At 36.3% G+C, this 26,653-nt stretch overlaps 1 protein-coding gene across 2 annotated transcripts in view; it reads left to right on the top strand.

Moving 5' to 3' along the window:
- Window positions 1-26,653, top strand: part of LOC115213119 (mdm2-binding protein) — a 68,616-nt gene that overhangs the window by 38,269 nt on the left and 3,694 nt on the right. For both annotated transcript variants that reach the window (XM_029782047.2, XM_036503981.1), the window contains exons 7-18: window positions 367-498; window positions 3,540-3,634; window positions 4,417-4,480; window positions 6,992-7,109; window positions 8,636-8,965; window positions 9,816-9,980; window positions 11,601-11,735; window positions 13,271-13,362; window positions 15,442-15,542; window positions 16,311-16,493; window positions 21,405-21,663; window positions 25,514-25,627. In XM_029782047.2, the coding sequence (XP_029637907.1) occupies window positions 367-498; window positions 3,540-3,634; window positions 4,417-4,480; window positions 6,992-7,109; window positions 8,636-8,965; window positions 9,816-9,980; window positions 11,601-11,735; window positions 13,271-13,362; window positions 15,442-15,542; window positions 16,311-16,493; window positions 21,405-21,663; window positions 25,514-25,627 (1,788 nt within the window). The remainder of the gene's footprint in view (window positions 1-366; window positions 499-3,539; window positions 3,635-4,416; window positions 4,481-6,991; window positions 7,110-8,635; window positions 8,966-9,815; window positions 9,981-11,600; window positions 11,736-13,270; window positions 13,363-15,441; window positions 15,543-16,310; window positions 16,494-21,404; window positions 21,664-25,513; window positions 25,628-26,653) is intronic.

The raw sequence follows: 26,653 nt of genomic DNA, 5'->3' as shown, positions 1-26,653 counted from the left end.
TTTGTGGAAAGGACTGTTTCAACGAAGTCGCATATTGTCCTTACCTTCGAATCGCGGAGTAGATCAAACAGGGACAACTGATGAAGGGGAATATTCTTTATGTTGCATGTCTCGTTTCTCTGTTTGTTTGTTTGTTTGTTTTTTTTTGTTTTTCAAAAAAAGTTTTTGTTTTTTCGTTTCTCATTGTGTTCAACGTTTCTTGATGTCCTGTACCCATATATGCATGTATATATACATATATATGTAGGAATGTACATATATGTATATATATATGCGTATATTTATATATTATTTATATTATATATATATAATATTATATTATATTATATTATATTATATTATATTATATCAAATTATATCTTATAGAACTGTACAGATAGTTGTTTTTCTGGATTTGCCCTGGAAACAACTCAGAAGTCTTTTCCCATCAAAATTATGTTTAACAAAAATGATGATAATTCGAAGAAGGAATGTCTTGGTGATGCTTACTCCTGCAATGTAAGTATGTTAATATTGATTTCAAATTTTGGCACAGGGCTGGTAATTCCAGGGGACGGGAGTAAGTTGATTATATCAACGCCTGTACTCAATTGCTACTTATTTTATTGACCCCAAAAGGATGAAAGGCAAAGTCCATCTCGGTGGAATTTGAACTCAGAATGTAAAGTCAGACAAAATGCCTAGCGTGCTAACGACTCTGCCAGTTTGCTGACTTTAAAGTATGTTTATTCTTTTACTTGTTTCAGTCATTTGACTGTGGCCATGCTGGAGCACCGCCTTTAGTTGAGCAAATTGACCCTAGGGCTTATTCTTTGTAAGCCTAGTACTTATTCTATCAGTGCCGAACTGTTAGGTTACAGGGACATAAACACACCGGCATCAGTTGTCAAGCAATGTTGCGGGAACAAACACGGACACACGTATATATACACATATATACAACGGGCTTCTTTCAGTTTCCGTCTACAAAATCTACTCACAAGGCTTTGGTTGGCCTGAGGCTATAGTAGAAGACACTTGCCCAAGGTGCCATACAGTGGGACTGAACCTGGAACCATGTGGTTGGTATGCAAGTTACTTATCAAACAGCTACTCCTGCACCTATAGCTACTTACCACACAGCCACACCTGTGCCTATATTAATATTAATAATTATTTACAATAGGGCAGCGTATTGGCAGAATTCTTTTCTACTCTAGGCACAAGGCCTGAAATTTTGGGGGAGGAAGCCAGTCGATTAGATTGACCCCAGTATGCAACTGGTACTTAATTTATCAACCCCGAAAGGATGAAAGGCAAAGTCAGCCTCGACGGAATTTGAACTCAGAACGTAAAGTCAAACAAGACACCACTAAGCATTTCGCCCGGTGTGCTAACGACTCTGCCAGCTATCCACCTTAGTGTATTGGCAGAATTGACAGAGGAATGAACAAAATGTTTTGAGGTATTTCGCTGGGTACTTTGACATTCCTATTTTGAATCCTACCAAGATCAACTTTGCCTTTCATCCTTTTGGTTGATCAGTATGGAATTACAAAAGTACTGGGGTCCATATAATCAAGAAAACTCTCTTCAAAATTTGAAGCCAAGTTCTTCATTTAGTCATTGATATTGTTAATTTATCAAAGACTAGCAGTATTGCCCGGCGTTGCTTGGGTTTGTTTTCTGGTTGAAATACACCAAAAATTGGCAACACGGCAGTCAAAAAATCATAAAAATAGGGATTTTCATAGAAAAAAAGCACCTTTTTGATGTAAATAATTTTTGGTGTTAACATGGTCCGATTTGAATTTTTTCTTCTACAGAAGGAAGAGCAAGCCTTCTTCTATTATACTCTCAATTTTGGTCAACTTGCACTGCAGGGTCTCGGAGGAGATAGTGTTAGTTGAAGGCTACCAAACCTGCCATACACAGACAACTTCAGCTTTATATATATATATGACTATAGAACAATTTATATTAAAGGCTCTTGTTATTATTGTTATTTAGTTCCCAAATTGCCTCAATCAACAAATCTATGATAATATGTATTCCAGTCGTGGCGATTTTTCTCTTTGAGCAAAGCATGGATATAGGTTTTGTGGTTAAGAAGTTTACTTCCTAATCATGAGGTATGGTTTCAAGTTCAGTCCCATTGCAAGGCACTGTGGGCAAGTGTCTTCTACTATAGCCCAGAGCCAATCAAATAACATTGTGAGTGGATTTGGTAGACAGAAACTGAAAGAAGCCCAAGGTGGCGAGCTGGCAGAAGGGTTAGCATGCCTGGCGAAATGCGTAGCCGTATTTCGTCTGCCGTTACATTCTGAGTTCAAATTCCGCTGAGGTTGACTTTGCCTTTCATCCTTTTGGGGTCAATAAATTAAGTACCAGTTACGCACTGGGGTCAATGTAATCGACTTAATCTCTTTGTCTGTCTTTGTTTGTCCTCTCTATGTTTAGCCCCTTGTGGGCAATAAAGAATTAAGAAACTGAAAGAAGCTCATCGTATGAGAGTATGTTTATATCTATGTCTTGTTCTGATATCGCCTGATAGTTGTAAATGAGTGTCACTATTATCCAAGTAATGTCATTTTGTGAAAACATACTTGGCTATTGGGGAAATATTACTTGCTTGGAAACAGGTACAGGTGGCAATAAGAAGGGGCATCCAGATTTAGAAAATTAGTTTCAGTAAACTCTGTCTGGCCCATGCAATCATGAGAATGTGGACACTAAGGAAGGAGGAAGGGGAGAATGATGAAGAAAAAGAATATATTTATATTCATGCCATCCCATGTGTCCTTCCTTTTCTAAGATGAGGGTATGATGTACGGGAGCTTTGGTTCTTATTAATAACAAGCTGAGCTGCCATAAACCAGCTCTTTCATTGACTCTTATTATTGTTGCTCAGCTCCAGTGAGCAAACCTATGATCAAAGGAATTCCAACCATGACCATCCTGTCTTCTTTAGGGGCATGTATGGTTATATTGTTTCATGAGCCTTTTCCTTAATACAACAGAGTGTGAGTTGAGAGATATTTTGTTGCTATTTATAACTTGTCAAGCAACTAGATAGAGACCCCCTCTGTTGTTTTATCATCTTGTAGAGTAGAACAGTCAGTTTGGTGCTGAGTTTGATCCTTAGTTTGAACATAAATCTTAGTGCTGCATGGGTCAGTTGCTGCTAAAAGTAATTGACTTTTTAATTATCATAAAATAATTACCAGCTGTATATTCTATTGAAAATTTATAATGAACTAAGGAAAATTGCAGCAAAAGAGATTTGGTTGTTATTTCTAGCAATGCAAGTAATCATGCAGAATCTGCCTCATTAATTGGTAATTTATAAATTTTGTTATTGGAGTAACATTTGAAACATTGTTTATTGGTCATTATTCAAGAAACATCAGTATTTGTTTTAGATTAAGACATATCATAAAAACATATAATAAAGCAACTTTCAGTGACCTTTGAATAAATATCAACAGGAACATAATATGTGTTTTATTTAACCACTAAATTACCAAACCATTCTGGAGATTATTTATATTTTTTAACAGAATCATCTAAGACTTGGTTCACACATGAAAATCCTCGACATTGTCGATGTACACACAATTCCTCATTTTGCCATTCGTCCTCAAGTATTTAAACTGTATCCTTTAACTTTAAGTCATGTTACTTGTGAAATTTCAGTATTTTATTATTTATGTAATACTTTTCTTTGGGCCCTTTTTTTTGTTGAATGGTCCTTTAGTTTTATTTTAGATGTGTCTGCTTTCTGTTGATATGCGATTTGGCATATTCAATTTCTGATCCTTCATTTGCACATTAGACAATCATACCTACTTTCATATTCATTATTTACATTTCAGAAATATCTGTTATACAAATGAGGCATACATTACTAAGAAGGAATGCAAATGAAGTTCTTACTGCTGTTTAGTAATTAGATTACACTCTAGTTAGTAAATATTATTCCAGTAGTACTTTCTCTCAGGCCAACAAAATGTGTATACAAAATTAGATTCCCTGTCTTTGTGTGTGTGTCTGTGTCTGTGTCTTTCTGCATGTCTTCGCATTGATAACTACTTGGCCATTCAACATGTGAGATCAGTAGACTAAAATACTTTTCTATATCCATATAAAAGATTGATGTATAAATATCAAAGAATAAATACACAGCAATTAAGAATTCAATTAATAACAGACTGTTAACTTCCAACACATATTTACATTGTAGTAAATCCAAGCGGAACTGATTTGGATGTATGTAATCAGCTAAAGTAATCTATAATAGCAATATATTTAGAACAAAAGCCGAAAAGCATATATTTTACCATAGAACATTGCATCAAGAAATCTTGTCTAACCCATGCAAGCAAAAGAAAAATGGGCTTAAAAAGAATGATGTTCATTTCCATAACTCGCAGCCAGTGTATTGCTGAATCAAAATGAAAAGTCCCATCAAATTCTGGAATATTTATCAAACTGTGACCAAGTAAGTAAATATTTTGTACATTTTTAGCATCATCATTATTCGGGTATATCAGTTATAGTACTGGACTACCTGACCACTTGGACATTAGTTCAAATCTTATTGTAGAAGAGATGTTGTGTGTGACTATATCCTCTGGTAAACAACTTTGTTTGATTCCATAGTCTTTTTTTTTTTGCTGACAGATTCCACTCCAGTTTTTCAATTTAGCGATCAGCACTCTAATAACAATTGCTTCAATTATATGCTTTCATACTACTACTACTACTACTACCACCACCACCACCACCACTACTACATCATCATCACCACCTCCACCACCACCACCACCATTTAGCATCAAACGGTTTGACTGGAACTGGTAAACCGGAGAGCTGCACCATGCACCAGTCAGCTTTGACTTGATTCTTATGGTGCAATGCCAACAAGAAAATTTGACATCAATAGAAGCATGAGAAAAAAAGATGTAAAACAGTTTTAAAAGCTTCACTGCCATTAGTTCTGTTAATTATCACTTTTGCTATCACAATTAATATCATCTTTATCATTCATTGATTGTGAAAATTAGACTTTACTCTTTTACTTGTTTCAGTCATTTGACTGCGGCCATGCTGGAGCACTGCCTTTAGTCGAGCAAATCGATTCCAGGACTTATTCTTTGTAAGCCTAGTATTTATTCTATTGGTTTCTATTGCTGAACCACTAAGTTACGGGGACATAAACACACCAGCATCAGTTGTCAAGTGATGTTGGGGGGGGGGGACACAGACACACACACACACACACACGCACACACACACATATATACATATAATAATAATAATAATAATAATAATTGTGTACAGTGCTCAGGTGCACTACAACTCAACTTAAGTGTATATATAATCAGGTGTAGTTTCAGCGGATTTCGGAAAGCATGAGGGCCTTAAAGGATGCAGTGTCATGGCAGTCAACAACTGACGCAGGCAGTTTATTCCATGCTTCAGCAACTCTGAGCGTGAAAAAATGTTTCCAAAAGTCATGGGAGCTGTGTTGTTTTCTGACTTTGTAGGCATGTCCATGTGTGTTAGACACATGGAGATCAAAAAGGTGTTCAGTGTTGTTGTTGGTGAGGTGGTTGATAACTTTGTGGGTGTTTACCAAGTCCGTCGCCAGACGCCGGAGCTTCAGTGAATCCATGCCCAGGGAAACAAGGCGCTCAGAATATGGTAGGTGTCTGATGGAGGGTATGCGTTTGGTTGCACGTCTCTTTCAGGCTTCTTTCAGTTTCCGTCTACCAAATCCACTCACAAGGCTTTTGGTCGACCCAGGTCCATAGTAGAAGAAACTTGCCCAAGGTGCCATGCATTGCAGAAAATTTCTCCATCTCTCTCTCTCTCTGATTCCTCTTGATAATTCCTCTCACTCCTCTAAAATCTGAGTAGTCATATAGCTCCTCTATAGCACAAAACCTGTTCTACTTTGGCCCCTTCTCTCACACTTTTACTCATCTTTTGCTCCTTATCTGCTAAGCATAAAGTTGTTCCTGCTTCTCCTCGGGTCACCTCAGGTTAACCAATAACTTATGGTTGGCAGAAGCTGTGGCAGCCCTTTGTGTGTGTGTGTGTGTTGGGGTTGGGGTATGTTTATAGCTGCAAACAGGCGTTGAGTTGCATCTGCTTATGTCAAAACCATGACTTAGCAGTTCAATGAATAAAGATCAATAAAATAAGTATCAGGCTGAAATAAATACTAGAGGTTCATATGATTGACGAAATTCTTTGAATTTTATGCCTCAGTGTGATTGCAACCCAATAATGAAACTAGTTAAAAAATATAAAAGTGAGAGAGATGGTGAAAAAGGCTGAGACAGTCGAAAGTTGGACTTAATTCTTAGAGGTATTCAAATTTTAATACATCATTGATCAGAGTTCATATTCTGCTAAGCTTGACATTGCTTTTTATTTCTCTGATATTGATGAAATAAATACCTGTAAAATGCTGAGTCTGAATGAATATACAAATTTTCCACAGATATGTGTGTTGGAGTGAGCTCCCCAAATTTTATAAATACAGAGGGTTTGATCTTTTAGTTTTCCCATTACAGACACTAATAACAAACACTGGTAGATGAAAAGATATTAATGAGATACCATAAAGTATGTGTGTGAGTACACACACACTTTCCCGAACATCTATGGAATATACTACTTTTTTCATGCCCACATCATTTCCATTCTGTAAAATGTTTGAAACACCCCATTTCTGCTCATCCCAGTCACATCCACCTTTTGTTAATCATTTATATCATCCTCTTAGTTCTTCATCCCTAAATGTTTATATTTCTCTATTAAGTATAATCTTTTCTTTTTTTTTGCAATCATTGTACTTATGTGGTCAACTACAGGCATGTATGTTTTTTGTTGGTTCTTTTTTTTTTTTTTCAACTAAAGAAATTTATGAGGTATTTCTTGAAAATGTTTTGTGTCAGTCTTAGGACAAATAAATCTTTTGATATATTTTCTATATTACCAGCTTGCAATAATAGTAGCTGTATCTAAATACTCTGCTGATCATGTGGTTGCATCCTATAAAACTTCAGAGCTGAACACAGTAGCTTGGAAAGAATACATCCTAGCTGACTTTACCCAGGGTAAGTCTGTTCAGGTGTCAAACCAATAATCTTGAAATATATGTATCATATACCTAAGTTTTTTTAGAGCATGATCCTCATCCTCATTATCACCATCATCTTTTAACATCCATCTAGCACACTGGCATGGGCTGTATGGGTTGACAGGGTCTAACAAGTTAGAGGACTGCACTGTACCATAATGTCTACTTTGGCATGGGTTCTATGATTGGATACCCTTATGAACACCAACCATTTTACAGGATGTTTGTTTGTTCCTTCTCGAGCCATGCCTGGCTCTTAAGGGCTGGTTTCCCAGTTTCCTTGGCGTATAGGTTTCCCACCTGGACAGAATGCCGGTCCATTGCAGGTGAGCTGCAAGATGCAGGAGGCAAGAGTGAGAGAAAGTTGTGGCGAAAGAGTCAGCAGAAGTTCACCATTACCTTCCGCCAGAGTCATGTGGAGCTTAGATGTTTCGCTCATAAACACACACATCACTCGGTCTGAGATTTCAATTCGCGATCCCTCGACCGCAAGTCCACTGCTCTAACCACTAGGCCATGTGCCTCCACTTTACAGAGTGTACTGAATGCTTTTTTGTAGCAGTAGCACTAGTGAAGTCACCATGTAACTTGCAAGACTAAGATCCCCCTTTGAAAGTAGAGAGGTAGGCAGTTTTTATGCTAGGTGATGAAAGATGAAAGATTTAAAATATGAAGGAAGGGGCCAGAACAGTTTTCTTGCCATAGAGAAGATACATGGCTTTATACATTTTACAAGAGTGGGTGAGCATAATCAATTTGGAACTAGATGTACTGTAAATTTCGGATATACAGATATTCTAGATCACATCCCTCAAAAAGACTGGTTTGAAGTTGCTGCTGACACATTCCAACCTTTGGCCTACAGATACACTGTCTCCTTATTCTGCTGTCTCTGTCTTTAATCTTTTTTGTCTCTTACTTGTTTTAGCCATTAGACTGTGGCCATGCTGGGGCACCACCTTGAATAATTTTTAGTCAGATGAATCACCCCCAGTATTTATTTGTTTAAAATCTGATACTTATGCTATCAGTCTCTTTTGCTGAACTGCTAAGTTACAGGGATGTAAAAACACCAGCATCGGTTGTCAAGCAGTGGTGGGGGATAAATACAGACACACACATATACAATGGGCTTCTTTCAGTTTCCATCTACCAAATCCACTCGCAAGGCTTTGGTCAACCCTGAGCTATAATAGAAGACTCTTGCTCAAGGTTCCACACAGTGGGGCTGAACCTGGACCCATGTGGTTGGGAAGAAGACTTCTTCCCACACCACTGCACCTCCTACAGTCGCAGTTGTATTTTGGAGTCAGCAGGTCTTGTGCCATTGCCACTCAGGCACTCCTTTTCCCTCTGATCCTGCCTTATTAGCTATATCGTATCCCTATATTGTTACTCTTCCTAATGATTCATTTGCTGAACTTTATAACAACTGTGTAATATACTTATTTTGTATGGTTATTGTTTATATATTATCACAATATTTATTTTCTATTGTTCCAGATATCATATATACCAGTAACAGCAAAGATGGTGAACTCATGCTTTTCGTCTTGGTTCCTCAAAAACATTCGTACAAGCCAAATAGTTCTGACTCTAGTATGGAGGTCGATACACCAGGCCATTATTGTATTGATGCTTATATGATGCGTTCAGCTGCAGAACTTGATGGTGAAATATTTGATCTTTTACATCAGAGCTACTGCCCACCTCTCATTAACTGTTCTGATGTAAGTTTTCCAGCTCTACCTGTATTTAATGGGAAGATACTCTCTAAAGTCAATACTTACTTAACTAAAATTCAAGCCATGGCTGTAAAAAATCATCTGAAAGGTATTGTGATTCTATCCTATTTCTTTGACAAATTGCTTTTTATATCTTTTGTCATTTCAATTGCAATGACTGTAGTTAAAGTGCTGGACTATTAACCACAGGATTTCATATCCACACTTTTATAACTCTTAAGCAAGATCATTAACACTGTTTGCTCTAGTTTACCTGATTGAACAAAAAAAAAGACCAGTTTTATTCCTGCTTCATAGTTTCAGTGGTTAAGAGTCGGAAGGGCATCCAGCTGTTGAAAAATAGATTTTCTTCCAATAATTGTATTATCCCATTCATGCTAGCATGAAAAAAAGTTAGTCATCATCATCATCGTTTAATGGCCGCTTTTCATGCTAGCATGAGTTGGACGATTTGACTGAGGACTGGCGAACCAGATGGCTGCACCAGGCTCCAATCTGATCTTGTAGAGTTTCTACAGCTGGATGCCCTTCCTAACACCAACCACTCGGAGAGTGTAGTGGGTGCTTTTACGTGCCACCAGCTTGAGGTCTAGTCAGGCGGTACTGGCAACGGCCACACTCAAATGGTGTTTTTCATGTGCTACCAGCATAAGTGCCAGTAAAGCAATGCCGGTAACGATCATGCTTGAATGGTGCTTTTTACATGCCACCGGCACGGAAGCCAGACAGCTGCTCTGGCAGTGATCCCGCTTCGATGGTGCTCTTAGCGCTCCTCTAGCACAGATGCCAGTCATCAAATTTGATTTCAATTTCACTTGCCTCAGCAGGTCTTCACAAGCTATAAAGCAGTATTATTGGTTTCAAATTTTGACATAAGGATTAGTATTGTTATTATTATAATTATTATTATTACAACAAATAAAATGCTTTTTATTTAGATGATCTTACAGATTCTCTGGCAGTTCCTTCAACACAACCAAGAGAACTCTTCCAACTCCTTGCCAATGTACAGCAGAAGTTTCTGGAAAACTTGAAATCTAAACTTAACCATAAAGACTGCTTTCAACCATTTGATACTTTACCATCCAGATGTCAGTTGAGTGGTAAGCCTCTTTTGCAACTTGAGGGACAATTTAAAAGGTCTAGCCAAAAGCTGAGGAGTGGCTGTGTGATAAGTAGCTTGCTTACCAACCACATGGTTCCAGATTCAGTCCCACTCCGTGGCACTTTGAGCAAGTGTCTTTTACTTTAGCCTCGGGCCGACCAAAGCCTTGTGAGTGGATTTGGTAGATGGAAACTGAAAGAAGTGCATCATATATATGTATGTGTATATATATATGTGTGTGTGTGTGTGTTTGTCCCCCCAACATCGCTTGATAACCGATGCTGGTGTGTTTACGCCCCCATAACTTAGCGGTTTGGCAAAAGAGACCGATAGACTAAGTACTAGGCTTACAAAGATTAAGTCCTGGGGTCGATTTGCTCGACTAAGGGCAGTGCTCCAGCATGGCCACAGTCAAATGACTGAAACAAGTAAAAGAGGTATTTTACTCAATGACATGATGCTATTTTTTACGAAGAATTTACACTTTTGATTTTCCAAGGATTTCCATTCAGAGACCCTTTCAAAATGTATCTCTAAATACATCTACCACTTCTACCATTTTTGAATTCTTCCAGCCACCAACAACTTTTTGACAATATCATTTCCTGCATCAAGCATATATACCTCATTTCACCATTGTGGATTTCCTAGCAAAAAAGGTTGCATCTCTTGTTTCTTGGATTGGTAATGTTATCAGATTACCTGGTTTGTGCTGATAGAGCTCTCTTGTCCATGCTCTATCAATTCTGATGTGTCTCTTATACATCAGTGATTTACTTTGTCACCAACAACATCCACTTCTATGCAGATTATACATTTCGTTCCTCTCTACACTTCAGGCATCAAATTATCATCCACACACAATCTAGACATCCTATGTTAAATCTGCACTGACTCCATCGACAGAGACCTCTGAAACATCTTCCAATGAATCATGCTATGCCAGTGTTGTCTCCTTCAACAACTTAAAGGCACATTCATTGCATTTATCAAGAAAACAGTTTGGCCCTTAGACATGAACATTACTCAACTAGAACCCTCAATATAAGCACTACAGATGCTATGCTTCACCATCACTGAGGATCTTTCTTGGTTGCATACCCGTCATCCTCAATATTTCAAAGACTGCATCACAAAGATTGACTTTCATCTTCAACATCAAAAAATACAACCAACATCCCTCATTGGATGTGGCTGCAGCAGAGTGATAGTTGGCAAGGTTAGAAAGGTTGTCCTTCATAGAAAAGCAACACACTTTAGGGTTTCCAAACACATATTTATTTTTATTTTTTCATGGAAAATATAATTGTATTATTTCCATACTGTTGGCTTTAAAGTTAGGTGCACTTTTATGACCTATTGTGGTAAAGTTCAAAGTTCATTTTCAAATTTGTGCTTTGTGTCATTTAAGTTACACAAATATTTGCAGTGTATTTTATACAGCAATTATAATAAATCTAGCTAAACACTCCCTTTGCCATACAGTGTAATACTCAAAAAATGTCAATGTGTATTATCTACAAGAGATATTTTCCCAAGAATTCAATGTTCATAAATAAATATGGTGATTTTTTTTCTTTTGTTATTTTCATTTATATTTATGGTTCACTATTTCAAGAACTTGACCTACCTAATTGTGCACAATGGCCAGAAAAACGTTACATCCAGCAACTAGAATCCATGAAAAAGACCATTTGCCGTTTTCGATCATTTGACAGCATGTCATTGTCATCACCTTATGTTCCTCTTCAAGGTAAGTTAATGGGAATTCTAAACCACATAGTATGTATTCCCACCACCTCCCCACTCATACTTCTTTTTATTGAACAGATGTTTGTTAGACTTTCACATTGTCTAATCTCAAATATAATCACTTTTTGAAACATTCTTTATATCTGTTTCATTATGTGTAAAAATTGAACATCATTTTGACTTCGATTTCACTGCATAGTAGTGTCTTAGGTAAATGTTCTACTACAGTCTTGAGTTGAGCAACACCTTGTGAGTGGTATTCAGAAACTGTGCATGTATGTGCAAGGACAAACATTATACTTCTGTGTCACTGACCATGTCCCTTCTATTAACCTCAGACATCTATATGGGTCAATGTAGATGTGCATTTACTCCAGTTTTTACATTATGTTGCCTTATGTCTTGTAACTTAGCATTTCAATAAATAGCAATAAAATATATCATCAGCAGCATTGTTTCGACATTCACTTTTCCATACTGGAATGAGTCAAATGGAGTTTATTGAAGCAGATTTTCTATGGCTGGCTGCTCTTCCTGTCAACAACTCACGCTTGTTTCCAAGCAATGTAATATTTCCCCACATTGAAATTAAATGACATTACTTGTATGGCAGTGACACTTGTTTATTTCTAGCTGGTCAAATGATGACATTGAGGCTGTTTTGTCTGCCTGTAGTAATACATGTTTAAAAAGGTTCCAAAAACGTACATGTTTACAGGTGAAGATGACTATGTTTATTATCCAGTTCAGAGTATTGTCTTCATAATTTTAAAGCCTGTTTTTCCCTATTATAATAACAACTTGGGTGGATTTTGCATTGGCTTTAATCCTGCAATATTTTTATGTACCCTCCTTGTTCATATGTTTCTAGAAGAGTTATTACATCATCATCATTTAACGTCCACTTTCCATGCTAGAATAGGTTGGACGATTTAACTGAGGACTGGCGAACCAGATGGCTGTGCCAGGCTCCAATCTGATCTGGCAGAATTTCTATAGCTGGATGCCCTTCCTAACGCCAACCACTCTGAAAGTGCAGTGGGTGCTTTTACAAGGGCCAGTCTGGCGGTACTGGCAATGGCATGCTCAAATGGTGTTTTTTACGTGCCACCTGCACAGGAGTCAGTCCAGGAGCACTGGCAATGACCTCGCTCAAATGTTTTGTTCACGTGCCAGTAAGGCAACGCTGGTAACGATCACGCTTAAATGGTGCTTTTTACGTGCCACCGGCATTGAAGCCTGACAACCGCTCTGGCAGTGTTCCCGCTCGGATGGAGCTGCTAGCGCTCCACTGGCACAGGTGCCAGTCATCAAATTTGGTTCAATTTCGATTTCAACTATTACAACTATTTTATTTCCCCACTTCTTCAAGATGGAAAGTACTTTTGAATTTCATTGACCAACACTATTTTTATGTTTCTGTATTATATTTACACCCATGCAAAAAATGTCCTTAAAACGTGTGTATAAATACTGTATATTTTGTTGGAATGTTGTGTGTTATGTTATAGTATTCCTTACTTTCTTTTATCTCAGATGTTGTTCCAACTGAAATTGAAGAAATTTTGAGTCACTTCCAAGATGATGGATTGGCAACCAGTTTTTCTTTGACTCCTTTACTGAGCCAAGTATGAAGAATATCTTGTCTTTAACCAATTTGAAGTTGTTGAAATGTTTTAAGTATTGCGTTCCCTTTGCTACATATTATATACAATGGAAGAGTAGACTATATATAAAACATCTAGATAGCTTGGAATCTTCTTTTCTACTAATAACTTCAGTTTGTTCAGTTGCTAATTTAATTCATAATGAAAAACTTTAGTGAAATACAAAAATTACTGTAAGGACAGTAGATAGTTTTTATATAATGGAAAGAAAATATGGAGCTGTAACTTGATGAAGCTAACTTGGATTATGAATTGATGGGACTGAGTTTGATAAAACTGATATTGTTTGTGAATGACTGAGTGTTTGTAAAAGATAAGAATACATTGGCAGGAGAAACAGTTGAAAATGTCATTCTGCTCAAGAAATACCATGAATATTGTTTGGCGTGGGCCAAGAGGAATATGATCCAGAGAGAAGAGCACAGTAAAGTAATTTAATGAAAGCTAAAATATAGCCAGCAACTAAAGGAAGAGCCAAGGATATTGTCAATAAAAGGGGGAAAAAGGAAAAGTTAAGAAAATTATTTTAACAAACCAGTGACTGGAAGGTGACAAACTGTTTATCTTTAAATATAACACAAATGCAGGATACTGTAGTATGACTGGTAGAGGGAGAATATTGTTCAAACAGCTTTCTTAAAATATCAAATTCCAAGTTATGACTAAGATGGTCTAAAATTGAAAGAATTGGTAGAGCTGTGGAGAAAATATTTCACAGTATTTTATTAAGTCTCTTTACAATCTGAATTCTACCCTGTCTTTCAAGTTCAATTTTACATTTCATCTTTCCAGAGTTGGTAAAATAAGTATCAATCAAATATTGAGTTAATGTATTTAACTGTTCACTCACTCCGAATTCCTGGGCTTATTTACTTTGAAGGGAACAGTAGAATAGAACCATCAGTAGAACAACTGGATAAATATCTTCTGCCAAACCTCAACTCAGCCTAAGTCTTGTGAAACAAATTTATTACACAGAAACGTTAAGGAAATTTGCACTTGTTCTTGAATTGGAAACTAAATCCATTGCTGGTTTAATACCACCACTTGTCCTTTGGGTGTGCCTTTAAGCTGCTTTAAGAATTGGCATTGATTGAGCCAACATGCTTGTTTAGAAACAGCAGTCAAATAGTCATTAAATCATATCATACTGTCTTACAAAATGAACAATGTATTGGGTAATGAATGTAGTCCTAGATATAGTATGCTTGAGAAAAAAAAATGGAATGGTCATGGCTGGAACACATTGGACCATAGATCTACTCAATCAGAGCTGACCTGAGACTGAATGATTATATCTATAGCTGGTACTGCCATAAAATGTAAGAAATACAGTTGCAAAATGCATAGCTTAGGAGGAATGGATACAGGTTATTTCTAACTATGAACTAGTTCTTCAGTATCTCTTCTCATCTCATCTTCACCCACTTATTCTTGGGAGAATCATGGGGACAGAGTCCTCACTCAAGCCTCTCATCAGGTTCTGTCAGAAGCAACCATCTCCAATTAATTTAGCTGGATTCCCAAGTGAGACCAACCAAGCTCAAGGATGTTAGCCACCCATCTTGTTTGTGATCTAGCCCTTCTTCTGCCAGTTGTTTTTGCCCATAGATTACCCAGCAATTCTTTCCCTGAGACATCCTTAACCACCTGTCCATAGTATCAGAGCAGTGATCTCTTAATTCAGAGAAGTAATGGCTCTACCTGGAGCACCTCTCTGATCTCCAAGTTATGCATTCTATCAAATAACATTACTCCTTTGGAGGAACCCCTTCTGTTGTTATATTTTAATTCAATGCATTGGTAAATAAGTAAAACAAGATAGTTCTCTAGCAAATCTGGATAGTTCCATATAGATCTCTAACAAAAGAAGATAGATCTTTAACAAATCTGGGATTTTGCCATGTTCTATCTAGAATCTTGTCACAAAACCTACAAAACTTTATCCACTTAGTTTCTATATTCTGTTACTAATGAGGCAACTCAGCTACATTTAAAGAATTTTATATTAAGCTTTGTGTTTGCCATATATTCTTATAGCATAACCTGCGCAGCTACGTGTTTCCTGCCCTTAACGATGAATATGAAACCTGTCTTATGAAATGGCCACATTGTCGAGAAGCTCGTTTTCCTGGCATTTGGTAACTCTTTCTTTTATTATCACACTTGCAAAACACAGCACCTTGCAGGACTGTATACAAGCTACTACATTTAATTATAGTAACTGTTAATACCAGCTTCTACACTTTATTTGCTGTTGGTACTATGTATTATGTGTAACTATACTGACTTAATATTAGCTACTATGTTAACTATTAACAGTTATTGCATGTTAATATACTATGTTTCTTTGCTATAATATCTGATATTACCATATGTTTGTTATATTGTATGATACTACCACATGACTGTCTGTTGTTTGATATTCTTTTGTACTCTAGGCAAAAGGCTCGAAATTTTGGGGGAGGGGGCCAGTCGATTAGATCGACTCCAGTATACAACTGGTACTTAATTTATCGACCCCGAAAAGGTGAAAGGCAATGTCAACTTCAGTGGAATTTGAACTCAGAATGTAAAGACAGATGAAATACAGCTAAGCATTTCACCTGGCATGCTAATCTTCTGCCAGCTTGCCACATGTCTGTTACATGATAATACCACATGCCTATTGTATTACCTGACACTAACTTACGTTTATTATATTGTCTCATACTATTACAAATCTATCTGTTATAGTGTGTGACATTACCACATGTTAGTCTGTTATGTTATCTGACACAAGCACATGTCTGATGTTACAGTGTACTACATGTTCTTACTACATATCTGTCTGTCCATTGTATTGTACTCACTACCACATGTCTGTCTTTTATATTGTCTAACACTGCAATACATCTTCTGGTTTCCAGTTATAACAAAGATAACCAATGTGAGAAGATTCAAAACCGTCTGAACAAACTAAGAGATAAATTCATCACCGCAGACACAAGTACCACATATTCACTACAGAATTGTCGTAGCACATCTTTGCAGTCAACAACTAACCCTCGCATAGTGCAGAAATTCAAATCAAAAAATTCTCTCAGGATAAAGTAAGTAATCTTGAATATAGTCCCAAACTCAAGAAACCACTGATGATATTAGTTCTTTGTATTCAGAATTTAAAACAAGAACTAGTTAATATAGAAACGTCCTTAAGTATGGGCAACATTTTTTTCTATCAGTGAGAGATTACTCATCATGTATTGGGCCACCCCACTAAAAGAATATCTTTGTTTATTTTTTATTTTTTATTGAAAATCCCAAAGAAGGTGAAAAGCCACTTAGTGCAAGGAACTATGAAGAAGGAGAAATTAAGACGAAAAGAATGAGTTTACTTTAGACTTGAAAGAGTTCAGGTCATAAGAAGAGGGAAAACAATGAGATGGAAGAGAGTTCCAAAGTCTGGCAGTTCAAGAAAAGAAGTTACAACATAAGAAGACTTTCTTATTCATGGAAGCACAACAGCATTTGAATGAAGATACTGTGTGTTTTGAGTTAGATGAGATGGCACAAAGTGATCCAGAACTAAGAGAGGAAATTCAACTAAGACTGATAATGTCACATCACTGTGACAAGAGTTGCAGAGTTGAGGCAAGAGAGGAACCAATCAAATTAGAGACTCACTTCTGAACTCAGTTGAGGTAGTACGTATGTAGTACAAAATGGCATATATTACACTAAGTAAATCATAAAAATTTGATTGAGAGCAGTAGTTCTCATAATGAAGATAGAGAAAAATAAAATTTAGTGGTGAAATGTAGAAAGTCAAATATAATAGCTTAGTTTGCATCAAAGCAGTTTGTTTTGCATGTTTTTCAAAGATATCATGGGTTCGATGGATAAATTTTTGAAGCAATATTTTATTGTTGGATGTCCTTCTTGCCTGTTTTTTTCAAATAAATGATCCCTTATTGCACACAGCTTCAAAAGTACAAAACAAGTAGACAATTTGTTGACAGAGGAAATGACAAGATCACTGCTTGTATCTCAGCAATTTTGAAGAAGTAAAAATGTAAACAAACAAGCACATATATACACACATGAATGCATGTGTGTACACACACACACACGTTTATATATATCAAGCTTCTTTCAATCAAATCTGTCTTTCAAATCCCCTCAACAAGCCTGTGGCTGTAGAAGACACTTGCTCAAGATACTGCACAGCAGGCTGGTCCCCATAATCTGTGTATGTGTGTGTACACACATATACACCCGTATATATGTGTGTGTGTGTAAGCTTGTATGTATATGTATGTTGAGTGGTTGGTTTTAGGAAGGGCACCCAGCTGTAAAGACAGTCACAGAAGTCTCGTACAGGCTTCAGCCTGACCGGCTTTTGTGATACCGTCCCAGCTATGATAGCATGGAACACAGACGTTTAATGATGATGATGATGATGGCGATATATGCATATACTAAGACTGGTCCAGAAATTTTTAAAGGAAAAGGTAAAATAATAATCGCTATGCTGAATTGAATCAGCATACAATTGATTCTTACTTCCTCGGGAAGTAGATGAAAATAAAGGGCAAAGTTAACTCTGATGGACAAAATTGATTAAATTAACAGAGTCTGACCTCAAAATTGTGTTACAAAAATTTTAATTAAGAAAAAATATTCTATCTATATATTATGTAATCATGACATTACCATACAAAAATCGTCTTAAAAAGTTGCATGAAGTCTAAATGCTGCAGATTGCTCATACCTCCTCTAACTGGTCACAACCTCTGAATATGCAAAACCCTGAACACTGTTTGTGCTAATTATTTATGCATAGTATTTTTGTTTCTGTTACTTCTTGTAATGATGATCAATGCTATCTTATTGATTTATTAGTGGAAGCACAATGGCCCAGTGGTGAGGGCAGTGGACTCGCAGTCGTAGGATTGCAGTTTTGATTCCCAGACCAGAGCGTTGTGAGTGTTTATTGAGCAAAAACACCTAAAAGCTTTACGAGGCTTCAGTAGTGGGTGGTTGCGACCCTGCTGTACTCTTTCACTATAACTTTCTCTCACTCTTTCTTCCTGTTTCTTTTGTACTTGTATTTCAAAGGGCCAGCCTTGGTGAACTCTGTGTCACGCTGAATCTCCCCGAGAACTATATTAAGGGTACACGTGTCTGTGGAGTGCTCAGCCACTTACACATTAATTTTACAAGCGGGCTGTTCCATTGATCGGATCAACTGGAACCCTCGTCGTAACCGACGGAGTGCCACAAATTTGTTTAACCTCTGTATTTGTCTAACTTACTTAACCAAAAATGTCAATGTATGTACTAAGCTAGTGTGTATAGTGATAAAAGGATTCTATTCTAATTATAGTTTATAGCTTAGTCTAAGTCAGTAGTTTCCAAGCAAGGTGTCATGACATCCTGCAGTGTTGTAGACAGTAATTAAGAGTTTTGCAGATTTTTACATTTAAATAGCACAAACAGCATCATCATTGTTGCTGTTTTAGTGTCCACTTTTTCATGCTTGCATGGGTTGGATGGAGTTTGTTGAGGCACATTTTCTGCAACTAGATGCCTTTCCTGCTCCCAATCTTCACCTGTTTCCCCTCAGTTTATTAGCCCTGGTCAACCGTCCAACTCTTGGACAATGGACATTAATGATGATGATGATCATCATCATCATTTAATGTCCACCTTCCATGTGTGCATGGGTTGGACGGATTGATAGAAGCTGGCCAGGTAGGAGCCTGCACCAGACTGCTGTGTCAGTTTTGGCATGTTTTTTACAGCTAGATATCCTTCCTAACACCAACCATCCAGCAGAGTGGACCATATATATATTATTTATATATATCAAGTTAAAGTAAAAGTAATTCGACCTTAATCAAAACGTCAAATTCTTGATGCCTTTTGTAGGGTGATGGTTATAATTCACGATTTGCACACTAAGGGTGTCTTTTTCCTTAAAGAAAGAGAGGTAGGATGGCTTGGTCACAGAAAGTCCTGGAGATTCTTATGTAAGACCTACAAGTGAACATTTAGCTATTCCAGCTGGCCTATCAAATAATTTTTTAATTTATTAAGGCAGCAAGCTGGTAGGACCGTTGATATGCCGGGCAAAATGCTTAGCAGCATTTCATCCCTCTTTACATTCTGAGTTCAATCTCTGCCAAGGTCAACTTTGCCTTTCATTCTTTCAGGGTTGATAAAGTAAGTACCAGTTAAACACTGAGGTTGATGTAATTGACTTAGCCCCTACCTCAAAATTGCTGGCCCTGTGCCAAAATAGAAATCAATAATTTTTATTGTATTCATTGAGGAAGCACCACATTGTATGGGGTACATATAGTCTTTGTTCCCTATCTACAAGGGTATTATCCATAACCTATTAAGGCACTTTTATATCTAAGAAATTGAAGGGTAGTTCAGATTAATTTCATTATGCTTGCATTTGAAACATTAAACTTGAGCAGAGCTGGCCAACCTGAGGCCCACAGTCTGCAGACTTTTATCTTGCAGCCCTCTTGATACTCTCTTGAAGTATTGTGTTCAATTTCAAAATAAAATTGTTTGCATAAAACATTTGTTTCAAAATAAATTTAAAATTTATAAGTGGCAATAAAACAGTAGCCTACAATTTTATAATTTTAAGCAAACGAAAAATATGAAAAATTCTTGAATCTCTAATTTGATTATTTGACTATTAGTGCATAAAGTATACAAACAGCCCTCAAAAAACTTTCTGTGATTAAAGTGGCCCTCTTTGTAATTCAAGTTGGCCAGTCCTGAACTTGAGTGTAATATGTAAAGCATGTTAAAGAAAGTAGTTACACAGAACAGTAGTTCTCTGAATGGAGGATTGTATGTATTATGAGACAGAATATGTGTGGTGAAATGTAGCGAACTTAACATAACAACTTAGTTTGAATCAATGCAGAGTACAGCAGCAAAGTTCTGATTTGTAAAGTACAACCCATGCTAGCATGGAAAGCGGACGTTAAATGATGATGATGATGATGATTTATAGTAATTATAGTACACAAGTAAAGAAAGCATACAACATAATAATGATGGGAGAAGTGGGAGAAGGGGTCTTCCCACTAAGGAATGGTTTATTTATCAAACTGATCATTTTTTCCCTAAATGCAGTTCAAACTGGAAATTATCAAAATAGGTCCTCTATCCTGGATATAAGAGCAGTACTTCATAGTCGTCATCACCATTAAATGTCTGTTTTTCATGCTGGCATGGGTTGGATAGATTGACAGGAGTTGGCATGACCAGGGGCCAAACCAGGTTCCATAGTCTGTTTTGGTTTAGTTTCTGCAGCTGGATGTCCTTCCTAACACCAGCCACTTTACAGATTATACTAGGTACTTTTTACGTGGTACCTTCACCAGTGCTTTTTATGTGATACAATCATCAGTGCTTTTTATGTGCCACCGTCACCAGGGTTTTTTACATGGTGCAAGTTGTATTTTAGCCTTATAGAAGAGAGACTGGTTCATACATACACCGTTTCTTGACTTTATTTAATCCAAACTTTGTGAGTAAAATTATATGGAATTTATACTTCTGCTACATGACAAACAGCATCACTGGTAGAGTGTTTAATATTTATCAGTATAGGTGTCATGGTTAAGTCCATTGGTTACACTCTGTAATGTGGTTGGCATATGAATGGAAAGGACCCTTTAGCCTTACCGAGGACATGACAACTTCTCAACTGTGAAAATGTACCAAGGGGTTGATGACAGAAAGAGCAGCTGGCCATTGAGACCTAACTGAAAATGAAATGTATGAGTAGACATCATCCTCCAACCTGTCTAGGAAGAGAGTAACACTGAATAAGAACTGACTTGGTCCATAACAACCCATGCTTGCATGGAAAATGGAAAGTGAGCATTAGCACATGATGATAATGGGTGGGGAGCATCAACAAGCATCATTGCTGTTAGGGTTATTTTTTCATGAAAATTAAGCCTTTTTTTTTTCTCTAATCATAGGCGAAATGCTGTTGCCAGCTTAGAAAACCGAAGCATGTCTGACCCAAAATTACAAGACTCAAGAAATGCAAAACAAAAGAAATTATCCCATGTGATGACAAGACATATGTCTGCCAAAGAGCTTGTAGAAACATCAACAAATGCTACAGGAGAACAGTTCAAAAACAGGTCTCTTGTAAAATCCAGCAAAGAACCAATTCAGGCCACCGATAATGAATTGAAGAAGAAAAAAGTGTCTCGTTCAGAACGACATAAACAGGTATGTAGTCTCATAGAATTTGTGAAAATGGTAAAAGGTTGGAGTGTGTGCTTTATGTTTCACTACCATTTTAAAGTTCTTATTCCATCAGAATTAGAATCAACTTCAATGTTCATTATTCGAGTGATCATAAAACTGGGAGAGGGGTTTACTATTTGTCCACTTCTCACATGAAAGTACTGATGTATAATAGAATTTATGTTAGTCTTCAAAATCTTAAACAGTTCAAAACTTGGCAACTGCTACTGCCCTGGTATAAGAATACTCTCTCTCTCTTGTTTTTCTGCAGTTGATGTTTTTTAGGAAAAAGTGGGAAGAGGGTGGCAATTCTAAAGATAGAGACTTGGATAGTGTGTGGTTTTTAAGGATAAACATAAAAGGAAAGAAGAGATGTGTGGTTTGGGTGGTGAGTGGAAGAAAGGTTATAAGTCTTAGTAAAAGAAATACTATACAGTACTCCAGTGTGTTAGTGGTTGAAGGGTTGGTAAGTAAAGTTTTGTTGACAGGTACTTCTAGAATGTTTACATGTATGTGTGAGTGACTTAGTAGTGATTGTTCTTTCTGAGATAGATATATATTTCTCTAATGTAGAGTGAATCGGTCTCTTATTGGGTGTCAACAATGTTCAAAATTGAAATGTATTTTTTCTAGTCGTGTAGAGGACTCTGATAGATGGGATACAATTTTGGTTATAATTTGTTGGTGTGGATAATGTATTGGTGTATCTCAGGCAACATGATTAGAGTATTGTATACTAAGACAGCAAGGTAACACCTTTAGTAGGAGAGGTTAGGAAGGTAGGTGAAGGGGGAAGCTGAAATATTATAACTGAATAAATTAAAGAAAATTGAAAGACGGTAAAACAAGATAAAAAAGGGTAGAATGAGGTTTAATTTTTGTGATAGATTTAAGGATTTTTGTGATAGATTTAAAAGTTTTTAAAGTTTTAAGATTTTACTAGTTTCAAAACGTTCATGGATGTAAGAGGTAAAGGATAGAAAAAAAAATATATAAAGATTTTATGGGTATGGAAGTGGATAGGTAGATATGAGTGACCCTCACAAACTTTACATAATATCAAGACAAGACATACAAATATATACACCTTCTATATATGTGTGTGTATATATTACTATGGATGCTTCACACTACATGCATTATATGTGCTACTAATAGTTTATATATATATATATATATATATATATATATATATATATATATAGTAAATAAAAAACAAAGAACAAACAAGAAAAAAACAACAATATGAGGATGTGGTACATGCAAAGTATTATGTACTACATCCTTGCGTTGTATTTTTCTTGTGTTCTTCAGGTTTTTTTTTGGGGGGGGGATTTACTATTTACTGCACGTTCATACAGACCCCTGGCCTTCCAACTGACTTTGGAGTACCTAATTTGCGGAATTCTTTCTGCCATCTGATTACACTACCTTGTTCATTCAGCAAACACCATTTCTGCACCTTGATTGTGAACCATTATATATATATATATAATCCTTCGCATCAAATGGCAGAATCATGTCCCCAACAAAGATGTCCTCAAGCAAGCAGGGATACCAAGCATGTTTGCACTCCTTATACAGACGTATGAGATGGCTGGGATATGTTAGGCATATGGAAGATGGCAGAATCCCCAAGGACATACTCTACAGAGAGCTTGCTAGGAGCACTAAGTCTGTGGAAGACCGTTCTTACAATACAAGGATGTTTGCAAAAGGGACATGAAGGCCTGCAACATCAATATTAGCAACTGGGAAACAGTTGCCAGCAACCATGGAGATTGGCGACATACCGTAAAAGAGGGAACACAAAGGAGTGACAGAGAGAGAGAGAGAGAGGAGAAATGGAAAGACAAGAAAAGACGTCAACAAGAAACTATGACATTACAACCAGCCAGGCAAAGTCTTCGCTACATTTGCAGCACCTGCCAGAGGGAGTGTTTGTCCAGGATAGGACTACACAGCCACAGCAGGAGATTTAGGACATGAAATGTAAAAGCCGGACTAGATTATTTTATGCGCAACTCCATTGTCTCCTGAGACAAAAAGGATGCCAACAACAAATATATATATATATATATATACACACACATACGATGGGATTTTTTCAGTTTCCATCTACCAAATCCACTCATAGAGCTTTGGTTGGCTTTAGCTATAATAGGAAACACTGACCCAAGGCACCATACAGTAAGACTAAACTCAAAACCGTGTGATTGACAAGCAAACTACTTAACCATAAAGCCATGCCCGCACCTGGTCAAATAAGCATTAATCCTTTCGTTACCAACCTGACTGGAACCAGCTCTGGCTCTGAGTACAAATGTCTTGTTTTCATAAGTTTTGAATTAAAATCTTCCACCAAACCTTAGTCACAATTTATGTTCCTAACACTAGCTAAGTTATTTTACTAAATTCTGTGTTATATTTAAAGTAGTTGAAAGAAACACAGAACATCTCAAAATAAATACTGTAGTGAAAGGGTTAAAGACAACTCTGTCAATTTGTCTAGTATGCTAGCGCGCTGACAATTCAACTAGCTGGTACCCTGTAATATAAGAAACAATTACAGTCTGAAGTCACATAATTGTCTTTTCTCATTCAGCACTCATGTAAAAGGACTTCATGTATGTATAAAGGAAAAAAATTGATATTTATTATCTTGAATTATAAATGGCTCAGATGAGTTTCACATTTCTGCATTCAAATTTTCAGAAGCAATAAAATAATGGTAATAGGCTTGAATTAAGCCAATGAATTGTATCTCCTTTCAACATTAAACAAATTAACTGTTATTCCTAATGGTCAAGTATTGACCATGTGAAATCTGCTGAGCTTAGAAGTTTGAAATTCAAGCTTTGCTAGTGGTATCATTTTACTTCACATGAACAATCAAACTAACTGAGAAGAGGGACCTTCTTATAAAGGGCAACAAGTACGAAATAGCTCTATGCAAATCAGTCAAGTAATTGACCAATTTAATGAAAGCTAGTGTTGAAACACATGAAAGAACTTATTTTTTCTTTTAAAAAATGAATATATGGCAAAACGATTTTCATTTTTATTCTAGTCACTATTCTGAGTAACTACAAATGTAAATTAACTCTTTCTCCAACACTGAATCTGATGTTTAACATAATCTTAGTCATTGGTGCATTGTAGTTGTCTGTTTCAAATTTACATTTTGTTTCACTTAGTTGGTAAAATAGTACTCATAATATACTAAATTTTGAATCAAACAAGTTTCTTTCTGTATTACAAAATTTGGCTTTGTAACCTAAGAAAAATATTCTTTTCTACTCTAGGCCCAAAATTTTGGGGGAGGTGGGAGCAGTCAATTAGATCAACCCAAGAATGTAACTGGTACTTAATTTATCAATCCTGAAAGAATGAAAGGCAAAGTCAACCTCAGCGGAATTTGAACTCAGAACGTAAAGACAGACGAAATACTGCTAGGCATTTCGCCTGGCATGCTAACATTTCTGCCAGCTTGCTGCCTTAACCCAAGAAAACTACTATTAATATTTATATTAAATTAATGTAGTGAGCTGGCAGAATTGTTAGCACATCAGGCAAAATGCTAAACAGCATTTCATCAGTCTTTGTTCTGAGTTCGAATTCCACCAAGTCAACTTTGCCTTCCATCCTTTCAGAGTCAATAAAATGAGTACCAATTTTGCACTAGGGTTGATGTAATCAACTTGCACCTCTCTTAAAATTGCTGGCCTTCTGCCAAACTTTGAACCAATATTTATATAAATTTAATGTGAAATCTATTTAAAAAACAAAAATAAATTATATTTGCTTAACTGGAATCTTTTTTCATCTGTAGAAACTGGAATCAATCGTCAAATATGTTTTAAAGAAAGAAGGTCTTACAGAAAAAGATGAAATATTTTCTTCTTGCTTTCAACGTCTTTATAAGGTCACCAAACTTTATGTCATGGTAAATGTAGTTTCAAATTCATTTGTATTAATAGAACGTATTCATTGCTTTTATCTTATTTAAATATTACAAATAAAAAGTTTTTTTTTCACTTTCGTGTAACAAATTTTATGAATATGTTTTTGTCAATAGTACTTTGTTTGAGAAAGGTTTCTATAAAATTATTAGTAAATAGATTCACTTCAACATGTAAATTTAATTTGTCAAAATATTTTCGTTGCTTTGAAACTGCGACCTGTTCACTGACAAAATTCCATGCTGCATCAAAGCTTTGTGTATACTATAAGATTATACATATATATGTGTGTGAGTATATGTGTTTATATGATTGTGTGTGCTTGTACATATGTATAGGTTGGTTTATATTTGTATGTATGTATCTAAGACATTGTATCCATTCACCATTTGACTGTGGTGGCACGTAAAAAGCACCCACTACACTCACGGCGTGGTTGGCATTAGGAAGGGCATCCAGCCGTAGAAACATTGCCAGATCAGACTGGGTCTGGTGCAGCCTTCTGGCTTCCCAGATCCCCAGTTGAACCGTCCAACCCATGCTAGCATGGAAAGCGGATGCTAAACAATGATGATGATGTGTGTGTGTGTGTATATATATATATATATATATATATATATATATATATATATGTATATGTGTATATATATGTGTATATATATATATATATATATATATATATATATATATATATAATAATAAATATTAGGGAATAAATCCAAATTTACAGGGAAAAAATCAGATTTGGGATTAAATCCAATTTTATAGTAAAATATTATATAATATTAATTCGAGACAAAACCACTACTTTGCAAAACAAACAAGGAAAGACTTAATCATTACATAAAAATTTTTGTAGTGGCGGTTTATTTCTTTATATTAAAAATTTTTATGTATTGATTAAGTCTTTCCTTGTTTGTTTTGCAAAGTAGTGGTTTTGTCTCGAATTAATATTATATATATATATATATATATATATATATATATATATGCCAGCACCGCCTCGTCTG

The sequence above is a fragment of the Octopus sinensis genome, linkage group LG6 (assembly GCF_006345805.1).
Source record: "Octopus sinensis linkage group LG6, ASM634580v1, whole genome shotgun sequence".
Taxonomy (NCBI): Eukaryota; Metazoa; Mollusca; class Cephalopoda; order Octopoda; family Octopodidae; genus Octopus; species Octopus sinensis.
This window is presented reverse-complemented; position numbering and strand designations above follow the sequence as displayed.